Below are 26,608 nucleotides of genomic sequence, written 5' to 3'. Positions count from 1 at the left end.
ATGAGGAGCAGCTTATTTTGGTGGCTCCAACGCAAGAACCTGCTCAATTGCCATTCTCTAGTCCCCATCACATGGGTCATCATTACAACCGACGCCAGCAACTCTGGCTGGGGAGCCCATTGCATGACAGAGGTGGCTCAAGGGAAATGGCCCCCGCAAGCCCACTCCCCGGTTTCCAACGTCCTGGAGCTTCGTGCGGCTTTTCTAGCTCTTCAAGCTTTCCATCATCTAATAGAAGGCAAATCCGTACTTCTTCGAATGGTCAACACCACGGCAGTGGCTTATGTGAAAAGACAGGGCGGTACCAGGAGTCTCTCCCTTCTTCAAGAAGTAGACCCAATCATGACATGGGCCCAAGCCCATCTGTCCAACATCTCGGCGGCCTACATTCCGGGGCCACAGAATGTTCAGGCAGATTTCCTTTCCAGAGTTCAGTTGAATCACAACGAGTGGTCTCTCCACATAGACTCATTCAAATGGATTCTGTCCCTAGGGGTTTTACCAGAAGTAGACCTGTTTGCATCTCCATGCAACCACAAGCTAGTCCGGTACTTCACACGCAGCAAGTGTCACCAAGCATGCGGAACGGATGCTCTGACCGACAGATGGGAATTCAGCAGGGCATATGCTTTTCCCCCATTTCCCATCATCCTCAGATTTCTTCAGAGACTCCAAGCGGAAGATGTGGAGATCGTCATGGTAGCCCCTCACTGGCCGAACAGGCCCTGGTTCCCACTTCTCCTGCAACTCAGCTATCGGAGCCCGATTCCCCTGCCCATCAAACCAGACCTTCTCTCGCAGGGAACAACATTACACCCCTGCCCCGCCTTGCTCAGGTTAACGGTCTGGTTCTTGAGAGGGAGAGGTTGGAGTCACTCGGATGCCCTCCTGGGGCAATCCCTACTTTAATGAACTCTAGGAGACCTAGCACGAACAGAGTTTACTGTAGAGTCTGGTCTAGATTCTTGGAATTCACGTACCCGGAGGGAAATCATTCCCTGAATTTCGGAGTTCAAGAAGTCCTGAAGTTCCTTCAAGCAGGTCTGGATAAGTCCCTATCAGTTGGGACTCTCAGGGTGCAAATATCAGCCTTATCGGTGTTCTCAGGGTTCTCCTGGGCCAAGCATATACTCATACAACAATTCTTCAAAGGTGCGGTCAGACTCAGACCTCAGAGGAAGCCAAGGTTCCCAAAATGGGACCTTCCCCTTGTCCTTAACGTCCTTTCAAGATCTAGTTTGTCGGACTCCATTAAAGATCTTACCATTAAAACAGCCTTTTTAGTAGCAATCACTTCAGCTAAAAGAGTTTCTGAGATCAGTTCTCTTGGTTATAAAGAACCTTTTCTCACGTTTTTCCCGGACCGAGTAGTCCTAATTCCGATGCTCAATTCCAATCCGAAGGTATCATCGGTTTTTCATGAGAACCAGGAGATTGTACTTCCTACCTTTCGTTCTTCAGAGGATAATGAACCTCATCCCTTGGATGTAGGGAAAACTCTTATGGAATATCTCCAGTCAACGTCTTCTTTCAGACAATCGGATAATCTCTTCGTCCTTTTCTCAGGCAAGAATAGAGGGAAACGGGCCTCGTCAAGGTCCATTGCGGCCTGGATTGTGTCTGCCATTCAGCAAGCTTACTGTGTAGAGGGTTTGGCTCCTCCGGAGGCGGTGACAGCCCACTCGACGAGAAGCATCTCAACGTCCTGGGCGGCTTCACATCATGTTGCACCAGAAGTAGTCTGCAGAGCAGCTTCATGGTCTTCTGTAAATACGTTCATGACACATTATTGTGTGGAGCCAGCCTCCTTATCTTCAGTTAATTTTGGCTTGACTGTTTTGTCTGCTAATAATTTGAAGTAAAATTTGATTTGAAACATTCCCACCCGTGTGGTTTGGGCTAGTTATTTCCCACACGTAGGCTGCCATGGAGCCAGGAAAACGGAAAATTCCTATCATACTTACCGTAATTTTCCTTTCCTGGTGGTCTCCATGGCAGCCGGAGTTCCCACCCTCTGGTCTTGGATTCGGCTAAGATATGGAACACTGGCTGTGCCTGCAAGCTGAAATTTATAGAGGGGGGTCCTATACCATTGGAGAGGAGGCGGGGTTAACCACACGTAGGCTGCCATGGAGACCACCAGGAAAGGAAAATTACGGTAAGTATGATAGGAATTTTCCGTTTTTCTGCATGTCACATTCCCACTGCCACGCAGCCCATAGCTGCACTGGGGCATCTGCGATAAAATGCAGACGTGGCTTATTTTATCTCAGCTAACTGTACAGAACTGCATTGTACTGGAATGCAGGACAGCACTATGAATGAAGTGAACTTTTGTAAAGTATGATTTGTACAAAAATGCTGAATTGCACACCATGCTGCCCCTTACCGCAGTTGTCAACGGACAGCTGCTGTGGATGTAAAGTGCTCTGGCAGCTGTCCATACCTGTGTCAAATCACCCTAACTATAGGAGTGCCTTGAGAATATATCCAGTTAATGATTCAGATGTGTAAAGATGCTTGCATATTTAAGGTGGTCATAGATGGATCAAAAATGTTATAATCCAAGTGTGGCCACTGCTGCGCAATCTACTAATCGACTTCTGTTGAACAGATTTGTTGGACAAAAGTTACTTGATCAGTGGATGCAGCCAAAGCTGCAGCTCTTATCTGTATATTCTGACAGTGGAGGAATCCCCCCAAAGTCATAATACAGTAGCACAATGGGGAGGATTCCCCCTTCTACCTGGATTGTGTGAATGGTGGAATGGGTGTGGTTTTTTCGTTAAGCCTATACTTAATTACCCCACTTCTTCCACCTTAAAGGAAATCATTGTATCAACTAATGCCTACAGGCAGGGCCACGAAAGAGGGGGGCAGAAGGGACTCATGCCCTGGGTGCAGTGTTTCTATGTTGGGGGGGGGGGGCCTCAACTCCCTATTCTCCAACTGCCTGAATGACAGGAGTGACGTCATTACCACCAGCTAACCAACTTGCATCTTTGCTTATACAACACATTATCAAAATGTGCAATATTCTATTAGACACTCTGACCGATGCTCACATTTTGTCCCCAAGTTCTGGTGAGCCTTCTGCAATCTATTGGTAATCTCTGTTGCTCTTCCTCCTGGCTATCACTATTAGTCCAACAGCCAGACTGAAAGGACCAATCATTCCCAAGAGCTTTTTCTTTAGTGTGTTGTAGAGAACCAACTATATTGAATTTCCCTCTTGATGGGGGCTGAATTCACTCATAATAGTCATAGAAACATAGAAGAGTGCTTGCAGAGAAAAAGTATTTTTTTTTAAATTAATTAATTAATTTATTTTTTGTCTGAGTATAGATTTATGTTTGTCCCAAGCATGAAGTCCATCCCCCTGGGTGGACTTCATATGATGTCCTGTAGTTTAAGTGTTTAAACTGGGATGATGCCTGCAGCTACAGACATTACCCTGGTATCAAAATTTGCAGGCGGCGATTCCCTATAAAGTAGAAATGATTTGAGTAGCTATACAGCAACTCAATAACTTTTAAAGGTGGTGAAAGGGGGTGTCCCCCCTCCCAATGCAGCCTTTCCTGGGCTCTTCTGTCTGATTGGGGAGCCTGGGACAGTTCTGACCAGTGGCATCTAATGCCCTGCGCAGAGAGGGAGAGGATCTGATGTTGCTTCCTCTCTGTGAGATCAGAAATCGAAAGCAACAAGGACTTTGTTCTGGTTTAGGTCTTTTGTTTACCGGCCGTTACCGGCTTTTACAAGCATCTGATTAAACTGATCTCGGTTTGATAAGATACTTTGGAGGCCTGAGGAGAGATTTGGGATCTAATGAGTAGAAAATCTGCCGAATATTCCCATCCGAGGTAAAATCGTACGATTTTCGGCTAGTGTGTACACAACTTTCAGCAGCCGATGCCGACATTTTCAACGAAAAAAAAAACGGAGTGACAAACACCAAAATTTTTAACGTCCTTCCCCAGACGACCAATTTGCGTTTAAAGTGGAGTTCCACCCTATTTTTATACTTACCTCCATCTTCTCGCTCCGGGTCACCTGAAAAAGAAATGGATAATCGCATATTTTTTTTTTTTTTACTTACCTCGTAGCGAAGAAAAAATACTTACCTTACTTCCTTCTTCCTCCTTCCTCGGCCGCGGCCCGTCGTCACTTCCTGGCTCTGCAATGATTCCTGGGAGCTGAACGTCATAGCTCCCAGGAATCATTGCGCCTGCACCGGCCCCGACGTCCGTTCCGGGTCGCGCGCGTCATCCCTTTCTAAACAGCTTCTGGGCATGCCCAGAAGCTGTAGAGGGATGACGCGCGCGACCCGGAAGTGACGTCGGGGCCGGCGCAGAGCATCGTGGGACCAAAGAAGGCGGAAGAAGACGCCGAAGGGGATCTCGCTGACTTCAAGCTGCCCACATCTGAGATGGCAGCGCTGGACAAGACGTTTGCAAGGTAAGTATTTGTCCTAACAGGTAAGTGCAACCCGGGACAGATCAGAGGCTAGCCATTGTGGAATGCACTAGCCCTGACTGTCCCGGGGGTATTAAAAAAAAAAATAAAAAATCCAGGGTGGAACTCTGCTTTGATATGTATGCAGTACGTCCGCCAAAAATCGGATACGAAAGACCACGCATGATCTGAAGTTGCTGAAGACCCAGAAGTCTAGGAACAAATGTCCCAAAAAAAAAAAAAAAAATTGGGCGAGAAATTTGGTGAACATTATGCACTGTCAACTAAAAACAGTTATGACCGCTGAGCATGAGAGAGAAAAATCGGAGTATATTTAGTCCGATTTTCGTCAAGTGTGCACGAGCCTTAATTCTCCCACTGACACCAACAATGGGACATTATTCCTCCCACTGACACCAAAGAGGAGACACTGTTTACTCCCACTGACACCGGGACATTTACTACTCCCGCCGGCCACAGTCCAGCCCCCTAAAGTCTAGAGGACAGTAGTAAACTGGCCTTATTTTTTATTTTTTTTTAAAGCTTTGAGAACCCTGTTCTAGATCGTACATATTTAAGTTCCAGAAGTCTCACCTGGTATGTTTAATTACCATTTTTGTTGGCTGTCTCTGGACTTGTTCCGTCTTATTAATATCTCTTTGTATGTGAGGTCTCCAGAACTGGATACAGTATTCTAAATATCTAACTAATGGTCTAAATAATGGATCAAGATCCTCCTTCTTCCTGCTGCTGATGTATTCTATAATTCTCCTTGCTTTTCCCATTGCCTGGCCACATTGTTTGCTCATTTTGCAATCATATGAAATAAGTATCCCCAAATATTTTTCCTCTGTAGTGCTGGCCAATACTGTTCCTCCAATATTGTACTTTATAAAGGGATTCTTTTTTCCTAGATGCATTATTTTACATTTAGAAACATCGTCTGCAAAGACTGCTAACTTCTAAGACCCCATTAGAAGTCTTTGCAGACGAGCGCGTAGGGTACGGCGTGCTGATGTCACTGCGCTGCCCAGAGGACGGGCTACACTAGAGCCGGCCGTCTTCCTGAATATGCGAGTTTTTATTTGTATCATGTGAGTGAATTGATTAAATGTTGTACGGTATCACACTATCGAGTCCATTTTTTCTTTATGGTGTATTGGAGCTCCATCTTGTGGACATTACCGGTACTGCTTTATCCACTTCTGGCTATAACCTGGGGGCTTGCTGAAGTTGGGATCCCTTCAGAGTGGCGTTGTGAGGGATTACTTATAGAGGCTCTATTTATACCAGAATCTGGTAAGAAGACAAGCATGTCACTAGTGTGGGAGCACCGTGGTGATTAAGAATATAGGATCGTTTCCTCTCACTTCACCTACCACCTTATTTCTGGATTATTATAATTTATTTTTTGGGACTCTATTAAGTTCTATCTATTTATGGACTTACCTCACTTGATTTAATTGTTCATTTATATCATATGTGTTTGTGATTTTTAGTGGTCATAAGAATTTCACTTATATCATTTGTTTTTCACTGGTCATTTTGGTGTTTTTTTTTATCATTTTTTAAGTTTATTCACATATTCATATGGTTGTGATCTTAGTGGTCATTTGGTGTGCACAATTTTTATATATATAATAATTTTTTGCTCACTTGGCACCTGGTGCACATATATTGCATTTAATGGTATTTGGGTGAATATTTATATTCACTCTAATATATTGCGATTGGTGTATTGCACAATACCCATCACTAGTTCTCATTAGCGCAGCTTATATTTATTTATTTCATAAAAGGGACTGACAGAGTCAGACAGACAGACAGTAAAATTTTAGGAAAGATGTTGCTTGCTTGTTGCGGCTTAGTTTACAAGTGCTTTTTTTTTTTAAACACTGACAGAGTTTGGCAACTTACGTCATCCGTCTCCGTCACATACGTGGTAGTATGGTAATGGCAGAAGGAGAAAAAGAGAGAGAGATAAAAAATGCACCTAGCGTTTTAAAAGCAAACATCTGGGCACATTTCGGATTTTACGAACAAATAGGGAAGCGCGAGTTGGCCAAGAGACTCGCTGTGTGTAAAGCCTTCACACAAAAATTAAATACCTAGGGAATACTACGAACTTGAGAAACCATGTTAGCCGTTTTCACTCTGAGATGCTAACACCTGTCACCACCACCAGTGCCACTGTCAAGGAAATAGACCCAGATCAGCCAAGAATTGATGCCATACTGTCAACTTTTCCGCCAAACTCTGAAAAAGGGAAGAAACTAACCAAAGCTGTGGCAGCTTTCATCGCCAAGGACCTACGGCCTTACTCTGTTTTGGACAACCCCAGGTTTCGCTACCTTTTGAAGACATTAGAGCCACGTTATAAGATCCCGTCACACAGTCACTTTACAGAAAACGTTATACCTGCACTCTACCACGAAACCAAAGCTCAGGTACTTGTGTCAATGAACCAAGCCAGTCGTGTCGTAATAACGTGTGATTCATGGACTTCAGTCACGATGGAGTCCTATGTTACAATAACAGCACATTACGTTACTAAGAACTGGCAGGTATTGTCACATGTGTTGCAAACGAGAGCCATTTATGAGTCTCATATGGGTGCTCATCTGGCAGAGCTACTGTCTCATGTCGTGGAAGAATGGCAGCTGTCTGATAAATCTGTAGTGCTTGTGGCCGACAACGTGGCAAACATGATAATTGCAGCTCAAGTTGGTAAATTGCCTCACGTTAAATGTTTCGCCCATACACATAATCTTGCATGTCAGCGGGCACTGAAAGGGGCCACGCTCTCCAGGCTTCTCGACAGAGTGCAACGAATATCCACATTCTTTCACCGCAGCACTAGAGCAAGCAAAGAGAAACAGAAATGTCTGGGCCTGAAGAATCATAAGCTAATAACTGATGTGCCAACAAGATGGAACAGCGCATATGACATGGTCGACCGGTTCTTAGAACAACAACCTGCAGTTTGTGCCACTTTGCTGTCTCCAGAAGTCAGAAAAGGAGAGGCTGATCTCTGCACTCTCAATGAAACAGATGTGTAAAATGCAGAGGACGCTGTGAGTGCATTAAAGCCACTGAAGGATGCAAGCTTGCTGATGTCAGAAGAGCGCAACCCAACAGTGTTTCTCATTGCCCCTCTAAATGCACAACTGCTCCAGAGCATGACAGACACTATGGGAGACACACCCATGACCCATGAGATCAAGAATGCGATCAAAACAGATCTCCTGAAGAGGTACAGCACTGAGGCAGAGAAGAAGATCCTTCATACAGCCTCTGCACTGGATCCTCCCTTTAAGGGACTGCCTTTTATTCTCACAGAGGAGGAGAGATTGGAGATATACAGAGGAATGACTGAGGAGGCTGCATCTTTGGAGGTAATTTGAATTTCATCATGTTTTCTCCTTGACAGCTAGTAGCTCAGCTACATTGTGTTGTGTAAGCCCTGCTTCACTGATGCGGTGTGGGAACTGTATTGATTACTGTGCGGTTTACACGCCCCATCAGAATGAATCACACTATTAGGCAGTTCAGTGTGTGCTCTTCTTATACTATTATCTTTTGTTCAAACACAGATTATATCTAATAGAAGGACAAATGTGGATGAAGTGCCTAGGGAAAAAGTAACTCTGGAAGAAGAAACACCCATTGAGGACAGCCATTCTCCTCCCAAAAGAAAGGCCACATCGCTGCTCATGACTTTGCTGGGACAGTCTTTCACTGATGCTGAAGGTGCAATAGAACCTAAGACCCCCTATGCCAAGGCAGAAGAGGAAATGGAAAAATATTGTAAAGCCCCACCTCTGGCTCTCACTGAGGACCCTTTGAAATGGTGGCGTGAGCATGAGGTCATATTTCTCCTCCTCTCTCGGTTGTCAAAGCAATACTTGTGTATCCCAGGTACAAGTGTATCTGCAGAGCGGGTTTTTTCTACTGCAGGAGATGTGATAACTGCAAAAAGAAGCACCCTCAAACCAGAGCATGTGGATCAACTAGTGTTCTTACAGAAAAACCTACATGTTCCCAAATGCTAAGCACTGCAGTAATTACTAATTCATGTTTTTAATAAATTAGTAATTACTAATTCAGTCTGCCAGTCACACCATTGTTGTTTTATAGCTTTATAGCACTAGTTTGTTTTTGAAGATTGTCCAATGTCCAATCCATATTCCGTTGTTTCACACTAAAAGTGTCTAGGGGTTCATTTAACCCACACCCAAATAAATATTAAAGTGTATTTCCTTCTAGACAACTGACGCCAAGCCACAGTGCCACCATTATAGGAAGGAAAATCGTTGAGAGAAATAAATTGTAAATTGAAGCTTAAAGTAAATCTTATCTTATTGGATCACAAAAAATACACCAATTTTTTGGTATTGGATGTCACTTGTGTGTGTAATATTACTATATGTGAGTTTGTTAATGTGACCCCATAAGGATTTCCTCAAGGTTAAACTTCAGTTGACGATTTATTATGTCAAGGATTTTCCTTCCTATAATGGTGACTTGGCTTGGCTTCAGTTAAAGGTGTAATCGACGTGGTAGAGTGCAGGTAATGTTTTCTTTCTGTAACGTGACTGACTGAGTGTCGTGAGAACTCAAGAGCTTATAACGCAGTGCTAGCATCAACTTGTGTTGAGTTGATGCTAGAGTTGTGTTATAAGCACTTGAGTTGTCACGACATACACACACACTGTGTTTAGTTGACTGGCAGTGGCGGGGCAAACACAATCATCTTCACAGTGAACCTGGAACATTTTATATTTTTTTCACAGCTTTTCTGGCACTGGAGATGGAGAATGGCTTGTTTTCAAAGAAGGTCCATTTTGAATGTTTATTAACACACTAAGAGCCGGTTCACATAGGCGCGACCCGACTTGCCGGGGCGACCTGTGAAGTCGCGGTGCGCAGCTCGCACCGCGACCTCGGAGCGGCATGCACGGACTTCATATCATTGAAGTCAATGCAGGTCACTCCAGGTCGCCCCAAAGTAGTACCGGACCCTTTTTCTAAGTCGGAGCGACTTGTGTCGCCCCCCGTTTAGAACGGGTCCTGTGCTACTCTATGGCAGGCAACCCACGGCGACTTGTCAGGCGACCAGGTCGCCTGACAAGTCGCCCCAGTGTGAACGGTGTCTAAGTGTCTGTAGCCAAGTGTAGGGGTTCCCTCAACCAAACAAATACAAAAAAAAAAAGGTAAAAGTGTATCTAGACAACTGAAGGCAAGCCAGCCACTGTACAGGAAGGAACATCCTTGAAAGATTAAATCATACATTGAAGCTTAAAACCTTGATTAAATCTTTACAGTTGTACCAGTGCCAAACTTTCTCATGATTCTGATTCAGACAATCGTGTTGTCGTGTGTAGATTTGTGATCCCATAAAGATTTACTCAAGGTTTAAGCTTCAGTTGACGATTTACTCTGTCAAATGTTTTCCTTCCTCTAATGGTGGCTTGGCTTCAGTTGGGTTTAATCGTGGTAGACTGCAGGGCAGGTAACGTTTTCTGTAAAGTAACTGAGTGACAATTGGAGAGCTTATATATTTATACCTGCCCTCTAGCAGCCATCAACTCACTTGAGTTGACTGGCAGTGGCAGGGGCAAACAAACATCACAGTGAATTTGGAAGTTCTGCAGCAGTGTACTATGTTCCAGGTTCACCTTGATGTTTGCTACTCTTCAGGAAGTGCTCTCTTTTGTAGAGAACAGGTTATGGCACACCTGGAATTTATTGCAATGCATATATTCACATAAAGGATTTATATATAATGTTTTGTGGGAATTTATGATGATCATTTTGACAAGAATATTAGCTTGGCTGACTGGCTGGCTTCTATCTTGGCTTTAAAGTAGAACAATAGGCAAAACTTTTTTCATTTTGGATAGATCAAGGGAAGGTTCTTTAATTATTACACCTGTAAAGTTTATTTTTGCCATGTTGCCCCATTGTGGAAATTTACCTTCACTTTCTGTCCCAAACTGAAAGTGAGAGGAAATCCCACAAAATGTGGGGGTTTTTCATTTTACTTTCAATGATAATGGTAAAAACACAGGACAAATAGAGAGAGTGAATCTCTCCAGCGTGGGACAACATAGACAGCAATAAACACTGACAGATGTTCTAATACATCTCCTCTCCTCCACTCTATCCAAAAAAAAAAAAAAGTTTTGCCTTTAGTTGTACTTTAAAAGGTTTAGACATTGTATTAATATTTTCTTTTCTTATATGAAGAAATAAACTGCACTACTACAGTTTGATGCCATACTATTTTACTGTTACTTCTAGTAAATAGTATTGTTGTCTGTCTCTGCTATGCTATTTTCAGACTTTCCTATATGTATGCAGTGCAAGCGCACTATGCAGGGCTTGCAGGCCATGTCAGGGTCCAGGGAAGTGTCCTTTAAGAGCAAATTAAAATAAAAATGATTCTTTAATTTTTGACTGCTTGATTTTTTTTTTTTTTGATAAAGTTTTGAAAACCATTGGGCAGTGGGCTGGGCATTGGGCAGTAATCAAGATGCATCATGATGCATCGCAGAATCAAATCGAATTGAATCGCTGCGTTGATAATCTTAATCGAATCAATTTGTGAGACCAGTGAAGATGCGCAACCCTAATAAACAGGTGGGTAAGTTTGCTTTGACAAATTAAAAATGAATAAATAGTGTTTTCAGTTTGTGGTGCTCAGATACAGTTAAGTTCTGCTTTACCTTAAATACAACAGATGTTAACCTCTCTGGCAGTCTGATTATGTCAGTATTTTTGAATGTCAGAGCGTTGTTCCATTGTTTTGCATGGAAATTTGTTGCTTTATATTGTAGGCCTGTATTTCTTAGGAATGACTCACTTAAATCTGTCCAAACAAGAGTCTAGTGTGAGGAAAGGGGAGGTAATATGGCGCTGTCAGGCTAATAAATAGGAAAAAATAAATAAATATGTCTTAAAGTGCACTGGTGATAAGGTGAATATAAATCAAAGTATATAAAACTTCATATGGTGAATCCTTAAAAAGTGTAAATAAGTTTGAAGAATTTGGTAAAAAATGTGTATCTATATAATGATAAATAGATAGGAAATTTAAGATATAAGTGATAAATTATTAAAAATCAATGTGTAATCTTAAAGATATATGTATGACTATATAAAAGAATTATAAAGTGGTGTTATAAATATCCTCCATATATACTTAAAGTGCTAATTAATCAGATATATATTGTGCTAGTGGGCCAAACAGTAAATAGCTTTGTATAAATCTGTGCACATACAAATCATAAATAGTGTCCCACAGTTTAAATAGCATAAATAAATAAATAAATATAAAGCGAATATATAGGAAAATTGTCCATATAAATAGCCAAATATTAAATGGTGCTGCAAATATAATTGAGTCCCAAGAAGGGTGATGAAGCAGGGATTTGACAGGATAAAATGGATTACAGGACTTCCAGACTGATGGGGGTGCTCAATACAGGAATCAGTGCTCCCCTCCTATTATTCCCGCACTCACCAGATGGTGGTACCCCCACAGGGGTAATCAGCGTTTGGGGTGACTCTCAGAGGTCCCTCCGAAGGCTGGCTAGTAATCCACTTAATCCCGACTTCGTATCTTACTCCAGGGGAAATTGATGAAAAATCCCTCCTCTTAGAGTACTCCAAAGTGTTTGAGAGATCTGTTGTTGGTTGGTCCAAAAGTGAATTTTCACCTTGAGCCGTTTGGACTCCCCTTGTAAAGCCCCTTGTAAAGCACTATACAAGTGCATGTGATGAGCAGATTGTATTACACACAGCGGTCTCGACCGCAATGGATGGCGGGTGACGTCAACAGCCCCTCCCCCTTCGCACGCGTTACGTCCCACTGCACGGGACTTCCTCAGAGTCTAGTGGACATCCCGGAAATGATAAAGTTTGAAACATGAAATCATAAATTATAATATAATAATAATACATTTAATTTAATAATGTAATCAAACCAAAAAACACTGAAATGTGTCCAAACAAGGGTGCAAAATTACTAGTCACTTTAATACTAGACACTGCATATTAGTTTAGTAAAATTTAGTATGAAAAATTTTGAAACATGGGACTGCACAAAGTCTGACGTCACAATCGGAACAATGGAACCTGGTTTCCTTTCTGATTTTCTTTCCACTGTCATATCGCTTCGAGCAACAAACCAAGCACATCCTTGTAGGTGCTGACTTTTTCTCGGTTGGTGGGATGTAGTCCATGAAATGACGACCAGTCAGGCGTTCCGGGTTGACAGCACCAACAGCACAACGTCCAGCTCTATTCACAGCCATTGATTATGTTTGGTGGTTCACAAAGATACATTCGGCAACTTTCCAAAGTAAGTCAAAATGAATCACAGGCTTGTCACTTTTTATTGAGCAGAATGAAGGCATTCCACAAGCATTGCTCAAGAAGATGTTTGAAGATCTTCTTGCAGTACTTATTTTGCTGTTTCCTCATTGCTGGGCAGAATGTCATTGCTTGGTCGGCTCTGTCGACACCTACAATGGTGTTATTGTAGTATATCACTATTTGTGGCTTCATGATTTCTTTCCCACCTTTCACATAACAGTGGAGGTATTATGAACTGTACTAATTAGGCACACATCTTTCTTGTCACGCCATCAAAGTGCCATCATTTTGCCTTTCTGCCAGGCAACCATTTCTCCAGTCTTCAGCTTCTTATTGCCAAACATTGGCGTCATGTCGCGTCGGTTAGCCCTAACAGTTCCATAGGCATCTGTTTTGTTTTGCAGAAGAAACTCATAAAGTTCAGGAGACGTATAAAAGTTGTTGGTTTTTACGCAATAACCCTAATTTAGCAATGGCTCAATGAGTGAAAGAACAATAGATTTTGCCATTTCATAGTTGCTGTATTTTGGATTGAATTTTGTACCTTTTCAAGTGTATATGACTGAAATCCAAATGTAGCCAGTTGACAATTTGCATAGCATGTAGGATTTTAAGCCAAATTGTGCTCCCTTTGATGCAATGTATTGTACCCAGCTGAGCCTTACCTTGTAGGCCATTAGACTTTAATATAGGGTGATATCTCTTTCTGGCACATAGCTCTGTTGGAAATTCTTTAGAATAATTTGAGATACTTCCCAAAATAAAATCTGTACTCTGACATGACCGTGCCAAAGAATGGAGTGGCAAGTAATGTATTAGGCTGACCATACATTATACAATTTTCTGTACAATTTCCTTGAAATTGACCTTCAACTATGTAGTGCAAAGGCCTGCCTAATTGGATACAATTGAATGTGTTGTTTAGCGTTGACCTCATATTATGTGGTTTGTGGTAAATCTAACAGAAAATTGTACAACAAAAATTGAACATATTAGATGTCCAATACCACTTCTGCAGGAGTTTCCCCACCACTCCCTGAAGTATTATTAGGCCTAGAAATTTCCAAATGTCATCTTTGGTCACTGGTTCCCATTTTCTGCCTCTTGGTAACTCCCAATGCAGAGTAGCCAATTGTTGCTATTTGTACCGGTTTGTCTCAGTAATTCTTTTTTCAATAACCTCATTGGTCAAAATAATTGTAAGTATGCCAAGGGGTTGTCGTGTTCAACGTCAACTTTCATACCAGGTGCTCCAGTAAATGTGGAATCTTGGGGGGCGCTGCCTGATCCGTACCACAGTCAATAGAGCACCAAGTTCGCACATCGCTGAGCTCAGTCACAGAATTATCGCTGTCGTCACATTCAGTATCTGATGATGAATTTTCTAATTCACTGTCACTGTTTTCTAGCTGGTCTAAAACCACTTTTGACCTAAATTGACGCTTTTTGGATGCCATGGACATTCTCAAGTTTCCAGGCAGAAAGAACGGTAACAGTGCAGGCAGGGAATAATAAAGTGAAGTCAGCGCCTTAAGATACTCTACTAGCAGCTTGCAAACAGTGTGAATATACAAGCACCAAAAACATGTGAAAAAATATGGGTTGCAGCGCTTAGAACATAGAACAGTGAAAAATATATATGTGCATATATATAGGTACAAAAAGTATATTGATGAATATATTAATGAACTCAGTCCATATAAAACTTTAGTTTCCTCAAATACTCCAACTCAGCAGGTAGTTAAATCAGCAGGCATAGAGGAGAGAAAATCTTTCCATAGTGTAGTAGGCTCCTGAGGAAGCATCTTAACGCGAAACGGCCATAGAGCAGTGTTACATGCCAGAGGTCATAGCCACCAGTTCTATTGCGGGTCTGGTGACTTTTCATGTAAGTGCTTTAGATGCTTGGACCATTGAATGTTTTTATTTATTTTAAGCTGCTTGTCAGACTTTAATTTTAAATAAATACTACACTATGGAAAGATTTTCTCTCCTCTATGCCTGCTGATTTAACTACCTGCTGAGTTGGAGTATTTGAGGAAACTACCTCCGGTGTATATCCTCCTTCTTTATCTGGTTTGGCTCAAGACCTGATGTTATACTTTAAATGCAGTAGCTGTCCTAACAAGGCAGCAAATCGGTCTGGTGAGTGCGCATTCCTATTTTTGGGTGAAGAATCACTGGTGGAGGATTAATCATTTCATATTGGCACTGAATATTACCTTCTGTGGACTTATTTAAAGTTTTATATGGACTGAGTGCCGGCAGGGCACTGGACAAAGCACTAGGGACAAAACTGAGGTGAAATGGTTTGATACAGTAATGTAATCCTGACAGATTACAATGTATTGTGTGTATGTAATTTTTTGTTTACTTTATTTAATTTCCCGCCCAGTTCCTCCCCCTGCGTCACCGGCGCTTGCAAGGAAGGGAACCCGGAAGATGGATGCCGGCATCGGCCGGAGGACACAGTGTGAGGACATAAGGGGATCATAAGGACAAGGTAAGTGACACTAAAGGGAATCCTACTGTGTAACCCCAAGCATGGCCTCGAGTTTACCACCTTTGATACTGAAAAAAAACACGAGCCACACTCGGGATTACCGCAAGGGAGGTTAAACTTTCTGGCTTGTAATTGCCAGCTCCACCTTTCCACTCTTCCTGTGGATAGGTACAGTATTAGCTGTCTACCAGTCATGGGGACCTCTGTTAGAAGAGATTGATTAAAAAGATTAGTTAATGGACCAACAACTATACCTCAAGTTCTCTTAGAACTCTGGAATGAATACCATGAGGATCCATTAGACAAGTGCGGTTTGTTTTGTTTTGAATTGAAATTCAGACAAATTTTTTCGTTATTTGGAAATTTGGATGTATCCGAGCTACTGAATTACAATAATATTGACTTCAGTCAAATCCGAAATAATGAACCGAAATTCGAGTCGAAATCAAAAACAAATTTGAATTGAAATAGAATTAGAAAAAATTAGAAATCAATTTTCTAAAAAAAGAATACAATAAAATAGAATATAAAATAATAACGCAATAGTATAAAAATGAAAGAATATTTAGGAATAGAATAGAAAAGAATAGAATAGAATTGAATAGACTAAAATCAAATAGAATATGACCGTCCTATAAATTTGAATAGAATAGATTAGAATAAAATCCAAAACAATGGAATCCAAAATAATAGAATAAAAAATAAGAGAATAGAATAGAAAAACAATAGAATAGAATAAAATAAAAAGAATATAACCATATTCAGAAATTCAAATTTCGAATAGAATGAATTTGAATAGAAAAGATTAGAATAGAAAATAATAGAAAGAAAAGAATAGAAAAAAAAACAATTATTATAGAATAGAATAAAATAGAAAGATTATTACTGTTATATTCTTTTAATTTAATTTTATTCTATTTTATTGATTTTCCTTTCTATTCTCTTATTTTCTATTCTATTCTTTTCTACAAACCTGATTCCAAAAAAGTTGGGACACTGTACAAATTGTGAATAAAAACAGAATGAAATGATGTGGATGTTTCAAATTTCAATATTTTATTCAGAATAAATCATAGATGACATATCAAATGTTTAAACTGAGAAAATGTTTAATTTTAATGGAAAAATAAGTTGATTTTAAATTTCATGGCATCAACACATCTCAAAAAGTTGGGACAAGGCCATGTTTACCACTGTGTGGCATCCCCTCTTCTTTTTATAACAGTCTGCAAACGTCTGGAGACTGAGGAGACAAGTTGCTGAAGTTTAGGAATAGGAATGTTGTCCCATTCTTGTCTAATACAGGCTTCTAGTTGCTCAACTGTCTTAGGTCTTCTTTGTCACATCTTCCTCTTTATGATGCGCCAAATGTTTTCTATGGGTGAAAGATCTGGACTGCAGGCTGGCCATTTCAGTACCCAGATCCTCCTTCTACGCAGCCATGATGTTTTAATTGATGCAGTATGTGGTCTGGCATTGTCATGTTGGAAAATGCAAGGTCTTCCCTGAAAGAGACGACGTCTGGATGGGAGCATATGTTGTTCTAGAACTTGGATATACCTTTGCATTGACGGCGCCTTTCCAGATGTGTAAGCTGCCCATGCCACACTCCCTCATGCAACCCCATACCATCAGAGATGCAGGCTTCTGAACTGAGCGCTGATAACAACTTGGGTTGTCCTTGTCCTCTTTAGTCCGGATGACATGGTGTCCCAGTTTTCCAAAAAGAACTTAAAATTTTGATTCATCTGACCACAGAACAGTTTTCCACTTTGCCACAGTCCATTTTAAATGAGCCTTGGCCCAGAGAAAACGCCTGTGCCTCTGGATCATGTTTAGATATGGCTTATTTTTTGGCCAATAGAGTTTTAGCTGGCAACGGCGAATGGCACGGTGGATTGTGTTCACCGACAATGTTTTCTGGAAGTATTCCTGAGCCCATGTTGGGATTTCCATTACAGTAGCATTCCTGTATGTGATGCAGTGCCATCTTAGGGCCTGAAGATCACGGGCATCCAGTATGGTTTTCCGGCCTTGACCCTTACACACAGAGATTGTTCCAGATTCTCTGAATCTTTGGATGATTTTATGCACTGTAGATGATGATAATTTCAAACTCTTTGCAATTTTGTTCTGAGAAACTCCTTTCTGATATTGCTCCACTATTTTTCGCCGCAGCATTGGGGGAATTGGTGATCCTCTGCCCTTCTTGACTTCTGAGAGACACTGCCACTCTGAGAGGTTATTTTTATACCCAATCATGTTGCCAATTGACCTAATAAGTTGCAAATTGGTCCTCCAGCTGTTCCTTTTATGTACATTTAACTTTTCCGGCCTCCTATTGCTACCTGTCCCAACTTTTTCTGAATGTGTAGCTCTCATGAAATCCAAAATGAGCCAATATTTGGCATGACATTTCAAAATGTCTCAATTTCAACATTTGATATGTTATCTGTATTATATTGTGAATAAAATATAAGTTTATGAGATTTGTAAATTAGTCCATAAGCCCCCATTCACACTGGGGCGACGCTACTTCGCACCGCGACCTCCGAGGTCGCGGTGCGAGCAGCGCGCCGCGACCTAGGAGCGGCCGCCACGGACTTCGTAACATTGAAGTCTATGGCGGTCGCCTCCTGGTCGCCCCAAAGAAGCTCCGGACCCTTTTTCTGAGTCGGAGCGACTTGTGTCGCTCCTATCAGAACGGGTCCGCAGCTTCCCTATGGGAGGTGACCTGCGGCGACCTGTGAGGCGACCAGGTCGCCTCACAGGTCGCCCCAGTGTGAACGGGGGCTTACTTTTTTACTCAAAATTTGTACAGTGTCCCAACTTTTTTGGAATTGGGTTTGTATTATTTTCGGTTCTATTCTTTTCTAGTCTATTCTAATCTTTCCTATTCAAATTCAAATTTCGAAAGATGGTTATATATTCTTTCTAATTTATTCTATTCTGTTGTTTTTCTAGTCTATTCTTATCTATTCTATTCTCTTATTTTCTCTTCTTTTCTATTCTATTATAATATTTTCTATTCAAGTTTATTCTATTCAAAATTCGAATTTCTTAAGATGGTTATATTATATCTATCTTCAGAAATTCAAATTTCAATAGACTGCATTTGAATAGAAAAGATTAGGACAGAAGAGAGAAGAATAGAATAGAAAATAATAGAATAAAATAGAATATAACAGTTATGCCCCATCAACATCTCTCAGAGTGTACCATTGTCCCATCAACATCTGTCACAGGGAGCCACCAGTGCCCCATGCACATCTGTCACAGTGCACCATCAACATCTGTCGCAATGTACCAGTGCCCCATCTACATGTGTCGCAGTGTACCAGTGCCCTATCTACATCTGTCACAGTGTACCAATGCGCCATCAACATCAGTCACAGTGTACCACCAGTGCCCCATCAACATCTGTCACAGTGTACCAATGTTTTTTCAAATTTTTATTATAAAATGGTCAGAATTTTTTTAAATCAGTTGAATTTTTTGAATTTGAATACGAAACTAACTAAACGAATTTCGAAAACTAATGAAACAAATTTAAATAAACAAAATTTATTTAAATTCCGAATCGAAACAAAACAAATTTTTTCGTCCTGCACATGTCTTGGATTCATTGCTTATTTGAGTTTTAACCAAGTCAATGATTCCCCAATATGATCACCCCCATTCTTCTTCTAGAGTCTCACCCTTCTTGTGTGTTCATGGAAATCATATAAAGCTTTGTTGCTTCTCCAGTTTGTATTCCAGTGTATTTGGCGCCACCATGGTGGTCCAAATTTTCACCCAAGTCTGCAACATGGTTCTCAGCAATGTGTCATCTGCAGCATCCTCCCAAAAAACCTTTACTTATGGTAATCATTGTTAATCATTGCCCATCTTCCAAATTGAAGCTCGGCTCCCAGCCAAGAATATTTCTTTTAAAATGCCCTCACATAAACTTGCACCCAGGTTCATCAGCTAATAAATGATTCAAAAATAAACCCTGTTTCTTTACCTCCAACACTGCCTTCCTCCTTAAAAATTCCCAAATCATTTCAGGTCACCTGTACAAACTAGACTGCCATGGCCTCCAGATCTCATCTACTAGTAGATGTGAAGGAAAAATGTGAAGTTCAAAGGAACTTGGAAGGGTCAGAAACTCCTTTCAGTAGGTCATCCATTAGAAGAATAACAGTCAAAAAGAATACTGCTGGTTTCCAGCCTCCTCAGATGACACAGATCTTTTGATTACGTCATTCTATCAATTCCATTCTGAGAACTGAGCTCCTCGTACACACTTGAGGAAAATCAGACGAAATATCGTCCAATTTTTCTAGCTCTTGCTCAGCAGTCATAACCATTTTTAGTTGACAATGCATAATGTTACACAAAATTTCTCTTCCGATTTCTTTATTTTCTTGGGACGTTTGATCGCAGAGTGTGATGTAAGTACGTATACGTGTGACCACGAGGCCACGCCTTTGAGTTCCATCTTGTGTCGTGACTTTTGTTCTCGGATAGTTTTATATATTATATATTCTCGGAATGAATATAGATACAAATTATCCATTTGTGTTGTTTTTTAATGATAAACTTCCGGGTTGTCAGCAACTCCCGATCATGCGCGGTCTTTCGTATCAGATTTTTCGCTGAAATATTGCATACACATTAAACGAAAATTGGACGTGCTGAGGACGGACAATGAAAATTTTGGAGTTTGTCCCTCGGTTTTTTTCGTTGAAAATGTCGGAATTGGCTGCTGAAAGTTGTGTACACACTAGCTGAAAATCGTACGATCTTTCCTCAGATGGAAATTTTCGTCCGATTTTCTTATAGTGTGTACTCCACTTAAGGGTCCAGAGGTTCTTCTTCAAGGAGGGGAGTAATGTAAGAGGCTCCCATACTTACATTTCTGCTAACACCCCCCACTGTCTTCTTCCATTGTGACCAGATTGCAAGGCAATGGGACGTGACACATCTCCTCTTCCTGCTGGCTTGCATCCTAATTGCTGTGACACAGGACACAGCTTCCCAGTGCTTACTTGCTGCCACTCTATACTTTCCCTAACTCTCTTGTCAGTACCTGGATAGTGTTTCTCAGCACATCCTTGCTCTTGGATTGGCCCTTGGCACAGAAGACTCCTTATTTAAATTACATCAACCTGTGAATTAGTGTTTGTGATAGCATTCCTGCTCACCAAGTGCACAAGACCTTTCCGCTTGTTCAGGGTACAGATTTTGCTTTCTGCTGTCACCTGCCTTGACCTTTGCTATGTTCACAGATACGCTTACTGTCTGCCACCAGCCCTGACCTGCACTACATTCTCAGATTATGCCTGCTGTCTGCCACCTATACTTGCTCACTTGGAAAGCCCACTAACTTGCACATCACCATCTCTTCATGGTACATCTCCCCTTTTCCTACTTTGTGTCCACTTCTTAACACTCTACAGCCAGAATAAATAGCTTTGTCATAATTAAGGCATTGGGGCAACCTAGTACTATTAGACTTGCTTGTCCTAAAGTGTTACTAAACCTAGGAGCCTGCATCCACTATATCTGGTTTCCCACAGTACACAGAACATGGAAATGCAATAGTTTTAGTAAATATAAACTGCTAAATACCTTTTTTCATCAGCAGTTAGAGCAGTCTTGTGACTTCTATTAGTGTCTGGTTACAGTCTGTAGGAGGAGTTTCCATTCACCTCTAGCTGCCCTACAAGGCTTCAGGACCCCTGACCCTCTGTCTGGACAGGGCTGATTGGCCCTGTGCCGACCACATGCCCTCTCCCAAGGAAAAAAAAAACTGTCTAGCAAAACACCAAACTGAGCATGTGCAGCTTATCCCCTAGACTTTGTTCTATCAGGAGATGCATTGGGGACAGTGGAAGAGGGTGAGGAACAGACAGAAAGGATCAAACAGCTGTTTTAAACAATGCAGAGGATTAACCCCTTTGGTTTCACAGTGAGTATAACAAGCACGTGTTACTGCATTTATAGACTAATTATACTGTTATGGGTTTAGTAACACTTTAAGGGAAAGAAGGCTTCTAAAGGTAAAGCTATACTAGCCTGCATGGTACAGAACCTCTTCCTTTTTCCTACTTTCTATTTGCTTTGAGACATTCTACAGCCAGTAGGCTGGGGGTGATCTAATACTGGTAGGCCAGCTTGCCTTAATGGAAGGGTTGCTTCTAAAATGTTAAGCTTCACTAGCCTGCTATTTACTCTGAGTGCAGTGTCCGTACCTGGATTTTACAAGTGTGTGGAAATTCATAACCAAAATGTTACTCATGGGTGGACAGACTTTCACTCATAAATGTTTTTGAAAATTAGAATTTTACTCACTAGGTGCCCATATTCAATCCAGATGTCAAACTCATCCTTCCAGTACCAGATCCATTCAGTGGTCAGTACATACTCAGGAGGTCGAGTGACAGATGATGGGGTGGAGAGTCTGCGGACTGGATTGGCATTGGCTGTCATGATCTGAAAGTTGACCTTTTGAAAGCTGCAATGTGAAGAAAGACAAAAATGACCCGATGAGCTTTGGTTTGGTCCCAAACTGGACAGACATCTATTTGCTGAATAACATTATGGTATTCTTACTCATAAATTTCCTAATATGACAGTGAAATGTGATTTATATTGAAAGGCTGACTCATATAAAGGTTAGACAAAGAAAGGTGACAACACTTTTCAGAGGGCAGTTCTGCAGCCACTGTCTGACTTCTTGCCTCTCTTTTGAATTACTAGAGAACTTTATTATCCACAAATATTGTTACATCCAGATGTATGTATGATGTTTTCCCTTTTTACTTCAAGTATAGACCCCCAAGCTCAAAATTGAAGGGCTCTGGGAATAGGGCTTACACTTCTGCCCTGCAATGATAAGATTTTCCCACAGTAGTTTGTGTCCCAACCTCTCATAATAGTGTCTCCACCCTTCACGCAATGATGATATTTCCCCACAGTAGTCTGTTTTTCCACCCCTTCCACATTGCCTACCTATCATTTCCAGGTTCGCTGTAAGCCTTCTCGATATCTTCCATATCTGAAAGGTCTTCCCACTCTGATCCATTAAGTACCTGCCAACGGTATGGCAGATGATAATGCATGTTGGTGCATGTATCTGTTAAAAAATGACTGTTATCAACAACATCCATTTCACAGGTCACAAAACTGATAATTTGCTATTCAAACATTGCAGTAATTTACCTCCAAATTTGCAGTGCTTCCAAATATAGGAAAGACAAATTTCTGGTGTTTTTTTCCACGACACTAAAATTAGGACGAAGGGGAATTATACAATTTGAGAATTTGTTATACTGTATTTATCACTTGTGATGCATAAAGGTATACGCCACCTACAACGTGAAACACATTACATTTTGGATGGAATGTAAAAGTTAGCACTCTGCAAAACTTTTGATGCTTGTGCATTTACTAAAGCATAGTGTTTAGTAGTTGATAAATAAAAAATTGCACTATTCAGAGAAAAAAAGGTAAATTCTCTTAAAGCGTATGCATTGGACAAATTTGTTTTCCTTTAGTTATGGATAATATGGATAAAAATATGGATTTCCCCTTACCATTTATTTATTCTAATGCCAGCTCTAACATTTTTGGATTTTGCAAAATATCATGTCTCAAATAGTGAAGGTGAATCAACAGAATAGGTTCCTGTTTCAGGCTACTCCCCCATCCCCAACTGGAGCAGCAAGGCATGGTGGACCAATTTAAAGCCCACTTCAAGAGACCATTAAGGCATAATAATTCCCTGACCAGCAGAAGAGATATTCTAATATTTCCCACACACATTTTCTCATTGGAACAATGTTTGTTGAGGCTTCACTTCTATTTTGTGAGGGTTACTTTACCCTTTTATGACCAAAATTACCAGTCCTATCTATTTATGTTTCCAAGCTGCTACAGAAGGCATATTTATAGATGTTGGTGGGTTTTGGTGGCAAATCAACTACAGCCTTTATCAGTGAACTACCAATGCCCCATTTTTTTTTTTTTATACTTTTTAGGATTTGCAGGTGTTTTAGTTCTGCTTGACAGAAAAAAATGCGGTGTCAAGTCAACTTGAAAGTGATCCCAACTCACCAGACTCCAGGAAGTAATTTGTTAACTGAGTGCTCCTCAAATCAGTGGATTGGTTTTTCATAGTAGATCTAGGTGATATGATTGGTGCATATGATCGTTTTTGTGGAGATGCTGAAGATGTTGAAGGAAAAACTGCTTTTCTTTTTATGTGTGTACCCTCTGATCTGCTCGGAAAAGGTTGCAAATCACCTGAAGGATGTTTTACATGAAAAAAGGTGGCTGGTTTTTCTTGAATGGCATTTCCATATTTATTTGTAAAGTATTCAGCAGATAATGCTTCTTCTTGGCCGGTACTGTATATATCACTTGTATTGTATAATGAAGGGTTTAATCCACCTACAACAAGAAATTACATTTTGAATAAAATATAGATTTCCCTAGACAAATGCTCCTGTGAGGGGTAAATCAGATGGTGAGGAAGCAATTTCCCGTCAGAGAGTAAACACAAATGTACACTAATCCAAAGCAAAAGTGCACCCTGTAAGGACTATTTCCAGGGCAGAAAGTGCAGCATACCCATCCTGAACTCCCCTGCAGGCTCTGACACATGGTGCTGGGTTCCTTGGAGTGAGGGGGTAGCAGAGTCTACGGCATGAATATTCAGCCACAATGACCCCTGTGGTGGGATGACTATTGCACAACCAAACTGAATCAGAACTTGCTGCAGACTTGCAGAAAGTTTGCAAAGAAAGTTGATCTGGAGTCATGCAATGCAGACTAGCTGAAATTGTACAACACTTGTGAAGCCTGGCAAGTCTAGCAATAGCTTAGCAAGTCTTGCAGTACAATTGCTTGCTATCTGGGCTGTGGGGGCCAGGGGCAGAGAGGGTAGAGAGTAAAGTAATCCCCGCACTGCGGTTCCCGAAAATTAAGTTAAAGTCCTGGCCTCTTCCATCCGTCAAAGCAATTGTCCGGAACCCTGGTGTGGAGATTACTCCGCCTGCATCCAAATGTGATGAAATAGTCCCCTTTCTGCCCCTGGCTAAACAAATGAGACCTGAGAAGCTTTTTTTATATCGATATATCGATATATATATTTTATATCGTCCAGAAGAAGCAGGGGAGGACTGGGCCAGGGGGCAGGGGGGCAATTGCCCCCTGGGCTGCTCTGAGGTCCTGTAAAAATGTTGCACTGCTTCTGCCACAAACATGCCTAAAGGATTCCTGGTGAAGAGAAGTAAAAAGTCTCTGCCACTGACCTACTGAGTGTGGAATGAGGACAGGCCTCCCTCCCCACCAGCTTGGATGGTGTAAACTGTGTCTGAGCAGAGGCTGGTTCTATGCCCCACTTTAGACTCTCCTCCCCTGGCCAGCCCCAACCAAGCTGTCCCAGCTCCCCCCCCAACCGCCCCCTGCTGGCCAGGTTGGGAACCCGGATTCAGCCGGTGAGTAGAGAGTACCTGGAGCTGAGCTTCAGCCTGGAATGGGGGGTCAGGAGGATGGGAAGAGGGAGAGTTGGAGGGGGGCCAAGTCTCTGCACCATGCGCCTCTGGTTTGTACTTGCCCCATGGGCTGAAAGATGCCAGTCTGCCCCTGAGAAGAAGAGAGTTCCCTATGCTGCTGACAAAAAGATATACCTATGCTCAAATCCCAATAGCTTTTTCCTGTATTTGAACTATCAGGTTACTGAAGGGGTGTGGCCACATAGTAACACTACACATTCTGGATGGACCCTCTGCACACTGCTACACCCTTTCCAACAAACTATGCAATGAAAAAAAGGGGATATTTAGTTCACATATATTGCAATACTTGTTTAAGCTGACCAACTTTATTGAAAGGCTGACTCATATAAAGGTTAGACAAAGAAAGGTGACAACACTTTTCAAAGGACAGTTCTGCAGCCACTGTCTGACTTATTGCCTCTCTTTTGAATTACTAGAGAACTTTATTATCCACAAATATTGTTACATCCAGATGTATGTATGATGTTTCCCTTTTTACTTCCAGTATAGACCCCCCAAGCTCAAAATTGAAGGGCTCTGGGAATAGGGCTTACACTTCTTCCCTGCAATGATAAGATTTTCCCACAGTAGTTTGTGTCCCAGCCTCTCATAATGGTGTCTCCACCCTTCACGCAATGGTGATATTTCCCCACAGTAGTCTGTTTTTCCACCCCTTCCACATTGCCTACCTATCATTTCCAGGTTCGCTGTAAGCCTTCTCAATATCTTCCATATCTGAAAGGTCTTCCCACTCTGATCCATTAAGTACCTGCCAATGGTGCTCAAATCCCAATAGCTTTTTCCTGTATTTGAACTATCAGGTTACTAAAGGGGTTTGACCACATAGTAACATTACACATTCTGGATGGACCCTCTGCACACTGCTACACCCTTTCCAGCAAACTATGCAATGAAAAAAAGGGATATTTAGTTCACATATATTGCAATACTTGTTTAAGCTGACCAACTGCATCAAAGTAATCCCTCTTCTGGCCAGTCCTATATTGCCTTGCCACTGCAAATGCTATGGGACACCATGCCAACACAAGGCATAAAAACCCAAGGTGGAGGAGAGCAACTAGGTTACAGATCTGGTCACTGACCTGCGTTGCAACAAACAAAAAGATATACCTGTGCTCAAATCTCAATAACTTGTTCATGTTATTGCCCTGTGTTGGAATGGTGTCCCATTGCATTTTCACTGGCCAGAAGAGGAATTACTTTGATGCAGTTGGTCAGCTTATACATGTATTGCAACAGATGTGAACTAAATATCCCCTTTTTTTCATTGCATAGTTTGCTGGAAAGGGTGTAGCAGTGTCCAGAGGGTCACTCCACCATGTGTAGTGTTACTATGTGATCACACCCCTTTAGCACCTGATAGTTCATATACATGAACAAGCTATTGGGATTTGAGCACAGATATATCTTTTTGTCTGTTGTCAAGTCAACTTGAAAGTGATTCCAACTCACCAGACTCCAGGAAGTCATTTGTTAACTGAGTGCTCCTCCTCAAATCAGTGGATTGGTTTTTCATAGTAGATCTAGGTGATATAATTGGTGCATATGATCGTTTTTGTGGAGATGCTGAAGATTTTGAAGGTGAAACTGCTTTTCTTTTTATGTGTGTGCCCTCTGATCTGCTTGGAAAAGTTTGCAAATCACCTGAAGGATGTTTTACATGAAAAAAGGCGGCTGTTTTTTCTTGAATGGTATTTCCAGATTT

General features: G+C 41.4%; 2 protein-coding genes across 2 annotated transcripts in view; one reads left to right on the top strand and one right to left on the bottom strand.

The window, feature by feature from the left end:
* The window catches only part of LOC309552719 (uncharacterized protein), a gene marked incomplete at its 5' end in the record, with an annotated part of 70,962 nt that overhangs the window by 31,996 nt on the left and 12,358 nt on the right, over positions 1 to 26,608 (bottom strand). The window contains 4 exons of the mRNA XM_082253643.1: positions 21,674 to 21,836; positions 22,334 to 22,457; positions 22,544 to 22,606; positions 23,438 to 23,773. Coding sequence (XP_082109769.1) covers positions 21,674 to 21,836; positions 22,334 to 22,457; positions 22,544 to 22,606; positions 23,438 to 23,773 — 686 coding nt within the window. The remainder of the gene's footprint in view (positions 1 to 21,673; positions 21,837 to 22,333; positions 22,458 to 22,543; positions 22,607 to 23,437; positions 23,774 to 26,608) is intronic.
* On the top strand, positions 7,554 to 8,504 carry LOC309553689 (E3 SUMO-protein ligase ZBED1-like; the record flags this gene model as incomplete). The annotated part of the gene is made up of 2 exons (XM_082255040.1): positions 7,554 to 7,847; positions 8,046 to 8,504. The coding sequence occupies exons 1-2, from the start codon at positions 7,566 to 7,568 to the stop codon at positions 8,502 to 8,504; spliced, it is 741 nt and encodes a 246-aa protein (XP_082111166.1). The 5' UTR covers positions 7,554 to 7,565.

Source organism: Pelophylax lessonae (genome assembly GCF_965119305.1).
Source record: "Pelophylax lessonae genome assembly, chromosome: 4".
Lineage (NCBI taxonomy): Eukaryota > Metazoa > Chordata > Amphibia > Anura > Ranidae > Pelophylax > Pelophylax lessonae.
Note: the sequence above shows the minus strand (reverse complement) of the source record. Positions and strands in the feature narration are given on the sequence as shown.